The 7,608-nt window shown below is 50.2% G+C and overlaps 2 protein-coding genes across 4 annotated transcripts in view; one reads left to right on the forward strand and one right to left on the reverse strand.

The window, feature by feature from the left end:
• The window catches only part of LOC113217620 (lysosomal aspartic protease), a 368,266-nt gene that overhangs the window by 216,951 nt on the left and 143,707 nt on the right, over positions 1 to 7,608 (forward strand). The gene's annotated exons all lie outside the window — the stretch shown is intronic.
• LOC127748782 (uncharacterized) overlaps positions 1 to 7,608 on the reverse strand; it is a 174,703-nt gene that overhangs the window by 105,122 nt on the left and 61,973 nt on the right. For all 3 annotated transcript variants that reach the window (XR_008010773.1, XM_052263632.1, XM_052263633.1), the window contains exons 2-6: positions 6,701 to 6,771; positions 3,478 to 3,734; positions 1,733 to 1,971; positions 635 to 814; positions 377 to 557 (exon numbers count right to left, since the gene is read on the reverse strand). Coding sequence is in view for 2 of the 3 variants with exons in the window: in XM_052263632.1 (XP_052119592.1) it covers positions 377 to 557; positions 635 to 814; positions 1,733 to 1,971; positions 3,478 to 3,734; positions 6,701 to 6,771 (928 nt within the window). In the remaining variant the exon portion in view is untranslated. The remainder of the gene's footprint in view (positions 1 to 376; positions 558 to 634; positions 815 to 1,732; positions 1,972 to 3,477; positions 3,735 to 6,700; positions 6,772 to 7,608) is intronic.

The raw sequence follows: 7,608 nt of genomic DNA on the forward strand, positions 1-7,608 counted from the left end.
GGTAGGCAGCACATTCTACTCCAGCAGAGCAGCCCGAATAGTAGGCAGCTCATTCTACTCCATCAGACCAGCCCGACCGGTAGGCAGCACATTCTACTTCAGCGGAGCAGCCCGATGGGTAGGCAGCACATTCTACTCCTGCAGGAGCAACCCGAATCGTAAGCAGCACATTCTACGTCAGTGGAGCAGCCCGAATGGTAGGCAACTTTTCGTAGTCGGGGAGGTGTGCACCCCACGGCAGGCCGCCTGACGGGTAGGCAGCTCATCCTACACCATCCCGCCCGACATAAGGCCGTGTCGTGTAACGGCCGTAAGTTTGGTCCTGTTCCGATACGTATCACGCGGTTGCCAAAGGGTCAGCCGGCCTGTGACTTACCGGCACCTAGCTCTCTCGGGCTGTCCATGGCGCGTTCCAGGGTGTCCCATTTGGCGTTGAGGTGCTGCGCCCGCCAGCTCACCTCCTCGGTGAGCTCAGGGCAGCGCTGCAGCAGGCGGCCCGACTGCTCGTTGAACAGCCGCCGTCTGAAGCCCTCGCGCTGCAGACGCTCCATGTGGCTCTGAGTGAGAAATGGTTCCATCAGTAATGCATGCGACACTGAGGTTTCAATGGCCAGCCGATGCTCTAGACACATACCGTCCGCAGCGCTCGGTCCGCCACTGTCTCCTCCTTGCCGTACACTGCCTCTTGGATACTATTCAACCAGGAATAGAGTTCCAAGAAGTGTGCGCTTAGCTGAGCAAAGCTCCAGTCCTCGTCTCTGCTGGAGCCCCGGCTGGACCCCGACGTATAGACGGACAAGTCCCCGCTGGCCTCCTGGAGCAAAGCGAGAGCTATCGTTAAATTTGATTCAGCACTACATGACAAGAGTGAGGGGGGACCGTTAGACTGTCTTAAAAGAATTTTGATATTGTTAAGGTTGATTAGTATAATAATTTTTATTTTATGATGAGTCACAACCCAAAAATATTTTCCCCGCACTTCTAGTTTCTTACAAACAGCACACTCTAAATTTCAAGGCACAATTTTGCTACATTGCAAGCTGCATCTTGCAAGATCCACAATCGGACAAAATGAAATTTTGTCCACCGGAAGACATAAATTTGCCACTTCTCTTGATTCAAAAGTGCATTTTGCAAGGTACACAAACTGTCCCTTCACATTTAAAGTAGCGTTCGTGTTACACACTGCAAAATGCTTGCAAAGAATAGGAATAGGTCTGTACAGGGTGGACCAAAGACCCCTTCTTTTATTTTGCTTATACACGCAGGCGTGTGGCTTGGCTTGCCAACCGTCGCACACCACGGCGCCTTATAGCCCCGTGTGAGTATGCAACCCGGCCGCACGACTGCATGCCGCACAGTATAATCAAAATAAAGGATGGGGTCTATGGACCACCCTGCATAGCAAACAATTTTCTTTGCAACTTGCAAAGAATTTTGGAGCATAGTAATACGAACTAACAAGTTCTTCGCAAGCCTGTAAACTATTTCTTAGCTTTGCAAGGATTGAGAGGGGCTGCAAATAACTTCTATTCAATACGAACTAGTTCTTTGCAGCGTTGCCATAAGCATAGTATTTAAGCATTTTACAGGGCAAAGGCGAAGAATTAGGTTTGTTAGCATATCTAGAAAAACCGTAATTCGAATGTACGAGATTCTGCAGGTGGGGGTTAATTATAACGAGCCCGGATTCAGTTTTCAGTGCACATCAAGAACATAGTGATTGTGGTACCTTGCAGGTGTCGATGAGGTGGCTGTCCATCAGGTAGTCGTAGTCGCTCTGCAGTGCCGCCCAGAACTCGTCCTTGCCGCCCCAGGACCTCCTCCAGGTCTCCTGCTCGGGGTCCCGGGTCCTGCGCTTCTTTGTTAGCGAGTCGTATGGCCGTTGCAGCCGTGCCGCCAGCTCCGGTCCCAGGGCCGGCCCCAGCGAAGACAGCGAGAACGAGCTCTTCATCGCGGAGTTCTCGAACCCTGAGCAAATAGACAAATATGTAACGTCCATTCTATGCGACTGAAAACAGTTTATTGGACACTATGTAGAGCATGCGCAGAAGATGGCTTCGAAGAAACTTTACAGATAATCTGCAAACTCAAAAGTACACTCATTGCTGAATTAACATCAATCAGTGACTGCCATAAGCCATGTACACACGTACACTGATAAATCAATGATCATCAATGATTCCTGATAATTCAGCAATTAATATAGGCTCACTGTAAAATGGTTGGCGTCATTTAACGCCAAATTATTGGCGTCCTTTAAAGAACGCCAAATATTGGCGTTCTTTTCCGAAAAACGCCAAATATTGGCGTTCTTTTCCGAAAAACGCCAAATATTGGCGTCTTTTAACGCCAAATATTGGCGTTCTTCTCCTTCGAACGCCAAATGTTGGCGTCTTTGAACGCCAACTTCTGGCGTTATCACAGAACGCCAATTCTTTGGCGTTAAAAGACGCCAACCAGTTTAGAGTGCTCTTGAGTTTTTTAATTAATTAGCTTCTGTCTCCGGCGTTAACACCGCCCATGTATTTTCATCCCCCCCCCCCTTAAGGTTTTCCACCTTCGCCCACCAGCCCTACTTACGCTGACAGGAACGTCGGGAAATGTAAGTGTTCTGTGATATAGTATAGTTATTATTATTAGCGTTTGGAACCGTGTGTTGCCACATCTGCAAACCGCTTGCACCCTGATCAGGCTTTCGCCGACGTTCAAACCGGTGACCAGGCGCTACCTCTCCGTCAACAGCTGCTCAGAGAGAAGCAGTGGAGAAAACCAAACCAGATGAGTCGATCTCCTTGTTGTGAAGGAATTGGCTTGTTACGACTACGACGGCAGTCCGGCCAGACACACATTGCCTGTCCCGGTGTAGAGGTCGGTGTGTGTGCCTGTATGCGTGTGTGTGTGAGAGGGGGGCAAGTCTCAGCCCATCTGCATACTCAAGCCGTTACATTGAAAGGGAGTCACACATTACATATTACAGCAGTCCATATTAATCAATGTTCTCGCTTTTTGAATTGTTGGTAAAATATTGGTAAAATATTCGCGGTCGAGGGTTGGAGGGTCGCCTCGTCACCTCCAAACTACTCAAAAGGTTATTCGGCCTTATTTCTTTTTTCTGCAAACTTAACAAACCTTTTCCCTTTTGCGATGCAGAAAATAAGGCAGACGCAAACGCCACGGTTTCTATTCGCTGTGCATAGAGGAGTAAAGAGTTAGAGCGTTAGGGCACCGTTAATGCGCGGCAACCGCTGTGTGTGTGTGTGTGTGTGTGTGTGTTCGTGTAAAAGCAGAAGCGCCCTCCATACCGCAGCACAACAAGCTCCCGTGTACAGCCAGCTGCTGGTCCAGCAGCTATCCCACGAGTCGGCAGCACTGACCGCCATCCTCACCTCGCACGGCGTGGCGGAGGGCGGAGGCGCCAACGCCAGGAGTCGAGGCGCGGCCCGCCCTGCGTTTAGCTCCGTCACGGGTACGTACCTCCCGGCATGGTGGTGACGTTGAGTGCGGAGTCCGAGCGGTGCAGGCGGCGGCGGCAGAGGGGGCGGCGGGGGCCTACTGCCCCCTCAGCGGCGGCCTCTGGGGGGCGGGCGCTGTCGCCATGGCCAGGCCGCGAGGGCGGTGGCGGCGGGGGCGCGTGCGGGGCGGGGGGGGCGGGGGCGGCGGGGGCGGCGGCCGCGCGCTGGACTAGCAGGCGGCACCTGGAGCGGCGGCCCCGGCGCCACGGACCCGAACGTCTGCAACAAACCAGCATATGCAATGTTGACTCTAAATTCGAAAACAGTCTACCAAACCAAGTATGTCCAAATGCTTAACACTTGTGAAGGTGCAAATGCAAGTTCAATACTTGCAAGTCTGCAACTGCGTTAATTAAAAGTACACTCGAAAAGTTCAACTTTTCTGTTTAACACTTTGCAGACAGTCTGAGGAAGTGTTCAACATAGGAGTTGCACACTTAGAAAAATGGACAGCTACGAAGCTGAAAACTTGCAAGGGCACAATAACAGAGTTCAATACTTCTACGCGTACAACTTGCACTTGGACACTTACACTTTATGGCGAGCAATGGCCTAAAACGTCCTTCTCTCTCTCTCTCTCTCTCTCTCTCTCTCTCTCTATCTCTCTCTCTCTCTCTCCTGGGGTTACATTCCGCCACCAGTGTGTGATCGAAACTGAAAGGACCCGTCACTTTCCCGCCCGCACATTGCGCGAGTGCGTTGCGGCGCGTCCAATGTGACGGCGTGTGGCTCGGTACGGTACGGGACGGTACACCCACGGGGTGACCTTTCACACAGGGCGAATAAAAGATCAACGGCCCAACGGCACACGCAAGTAAAGCGGAAGCGGCACGCGCTTCACGCAGTGAAAAGACTTCCACGTCAATAGTTGGGAAGAGCTGCGGCCCGCGATTTTACAGGATAGAAAAAACCCATCTTTTAGCCGTCATTTGTCGATCACAATAGATGGCGTGGCGCGCCGTGGGACGCACGGATTACGGATTGAGCATGGGGCGCATGGTGACGCCATTGCAGTGTGCCTGCCTGTTAAATGCAAGTGGATGCATGCATTTCAAATAAAATGAATTCATATGCGAATGATGTCACTGCATACTATTGGGAGTTAAAGCTAACCGTGCCAGCACCCTCGAGTGCAGGGCTCCGTAACTTATTAATTACTTAAACATGTGTTTTGTGTCGTTGAGTAGCTAACATTTGTCAGGGCGGGCTGCCCAAAACTTGAAACACGTCTTAATCTGATTATTATTTTTGTTTTTCATTCCAGAGTGCAGGCCAGGCTCTAGGACGCAGTTTTTGAGCTTTCGACTCGTCTTTGGCACTCAATCTAGCCCAGACACGTGCCTCTCGTTTGACAAGGGCAACATTTGATTTCCCATCATATCTCATTTTTAGGGTACCGAAACGTGAAAAAGTACAGGGTGGCCCTCATTAATAACATGCGTTGTGTGCTGCTATTCTTCGTTGTTTTGTTTTTTTGTAACAATTATTTTTAAATCAATTGCATTGTGTTCCCCAAGTGCCTTGATAACAATTTCTTTTGAGCGTTTAAAAGGATTTCACAAAGTTTGATAAATTCTAAATTTTTGAAAATCTCTAGAATGTGCTACGTCCGTCTCACATCCTCGACACTGATATTTCTGTTTTTCGAAACGTCATCAATCCTACACTTGGATGGGGTCGTCACGCCTCGGTCGCAACTCGAGCCCCGAGTGCACCGAGCGTGGCGGAGCAGGACTCTGCCGTACGCAGATCTCATTTCAGCGTCGGGTTCGTCTGACGCCTAACCTTTTGCTGAAGCAAATCCACACCGCTGCCTAGGAAGGAGCCAACCCAGATTGGCCAATCGTCACGCTGTGGTGCGACTTTGCGGCCATGTTTTGGCAGAACGTATTGGCTGATTTTCAAGTTTGCTTGATTTAGTTCAGAAATACACCATGTCGTAATTTTACGCAAACCTGGACACGTGTAAACCGAACGAGTAGAGATTTACCCTTCTTTCTGATTCTGATTAGATTACAAGTACATAACGAATTAACGCTGGCGATGATAGATTGACCGAAACGAGCTCCGGACTGAAACTCATCTGCGAGCGAGTAGAGGATAGGGGATTTCGGGCCTGAACCAGTCAGTCACTGGCACCCGCTACCAGAGAGGCACACAGACGAACAGCGAGGGACGGAGAGAGGAGAGGAGAGAGAGAGGGACAGGGACAGGTATGGAGGAACGGAGGAAAGGGAGAGCGATAGAGAAGGAGAGGCGCCGTTCTAAACGACATTATAATGAGGGTCAGATCTATAATAAGCGATATCCCTAGACCGGACTAACACTCTGCTAATGTCGCACTCTCCTCCCTCGGCGCCACGCCCCTTCACATAACCCGAGAAAGAAATCCATCTCTAGCAGTGATTAAAGAAGGCCCTCTCTAAATTTCGATCGTTGAACAACCTTAACACATGCAGAACGTTTGACACAAAAGTAAGTTTTGAAGTGACTCTGTCATACTATTTGATGTTTTGAAAGTTGAGAGACGTTGACTGTAAAGGCAGTTGAATAAACCCAACGAATGAGGCGAAAAATCGCGAAGCTCTTCCTCTTTTTCCAAGAGTCTGAGAGATATACCCCACCCTCGACATGGAATGTCTACGCAACACACAATTAATGCCTACATGCTCCAGGCCACGTGCGGTGCGTGCGTGTGTCTGAGAGCTGTGAGGTCACATGACTATGGGCCACGGAAGGAAAGTTGTATACAGTAAACCCTTGTTACTTCAGAAAAAGCAGGGAGAGCGAGCAATAGTGTGGGTGTTGGCCACTTTTTTGGAGAAGAAATATACAAAAGTGAAATGTAAAAAAAGTCTACTGAACAAAAAAACACTTTATTTCTATTTCACAATTTTAAAGCCAAAACCAGATTGGCAATATTTTTTCGTGGTCATTTGAGAGTGCACGAGACCCGTAATGCGCCTGTGCTTTGCATACAGTGAGTGGCTCACCCACGATGGATGGCCAGCCCAGCCAACGCCCAACGAGCAGGAAAAAGACGCATATAGAGCACGGTAAAAACATTCCTCGAAGCCGTATTCTACACGATAACTGCAAACTTTTTCAAATTACGTCGGTTATTTATAAGGTAATTAGAAGCGACTCGTGTCAAAAACTAATCGGGGGGTTATTGCATAGAGTACCTGCGGTGTGCATGGAGGCGGCAACCGGGGCGGGGGCAGCGGGGCGGGGGCGGCCCGGCCTCTGCGGGGTCCTGCAACAGGAAGGCGACCCGAGTGTCACATCAGCGTGCCGCAGCGTGCCCGACCAATAGTAATTGATCATTAGAAACGAGAATGGTGATATCAATTTCCGTCGGCAGACGAGGCAGAGCCAGGCAGACCTGGGCGCTGGGAACGCATTTGATGGACAATGGGCAATGCCGACATGATTATAACGCGCGACGGAGGGTCAAGGGGGGGGGCGGAGGGCGACAGTAGTCGGCGAGGAAACCAATCTCTCATGAGAAAGCCTCGCCCAAGTCCAAAGTTAGCCGAGGCGAACTCTCCTTCCTAATCTTGCCATCTTATTGGAGTCTACCGAGCGATCGGTGCGACTAAACTGCCTATTTATGTATTCTCCTTGTGTCCCGTCCGGACGGAGAGTATTGACTGCGGACGAGCGGGACAAGCGGCCAACATTATTCAACACGGGCTCCATCAGCACAACACAGTCTTTAAATATTTCTTTTGGCGGGAAAAAAATTATATCCACAATCGTTGGGCACACAAGCGAAGCGATCTTTTGAGATAGTAATTATTGGCGCAGAGCGAAGCGCTGAAAAAATAAACAAGCAGGCCCGCCCTTCCGCCAAACGGAGTTGCCAGCTCCACTTCGCTGCGCCGGCAACTCCGTTCGGCAGGGGCCGGGCCTGCTTGGCCTGCCGGCGGCGATGGTCGGGCCGCGATGGTCGGGCCTTCGGCCCGACCATTTCAGTCTCGCGATTTACTGAAGTGCATCATCAAATAAATAATGTGACCGGTAAATCACTTTTGCATATTTAAGTAAAAATAAAGCGTCCTGTGGGGGGCCTGCGGCCCTAGAAATTTGC

The sequence above is a fragment of the Frankliniella occidentalis genome, unplaced genomic scaffold (assembly GCF_000697945.3).
Source record: "Frankliniella occidentalis isolate FOCC.00 unplaced genomic scaffold, Focc_3.1 Scaffold13, whole genome shotgun sequence".
Taxonomy (NCBI): domain Eukaryota; kingdom Metazoa; phylum Arthropoda; class Insecta; order Thysanoptera; family Thripidae; genus Frankliniella; species Frankliniella occidentalis.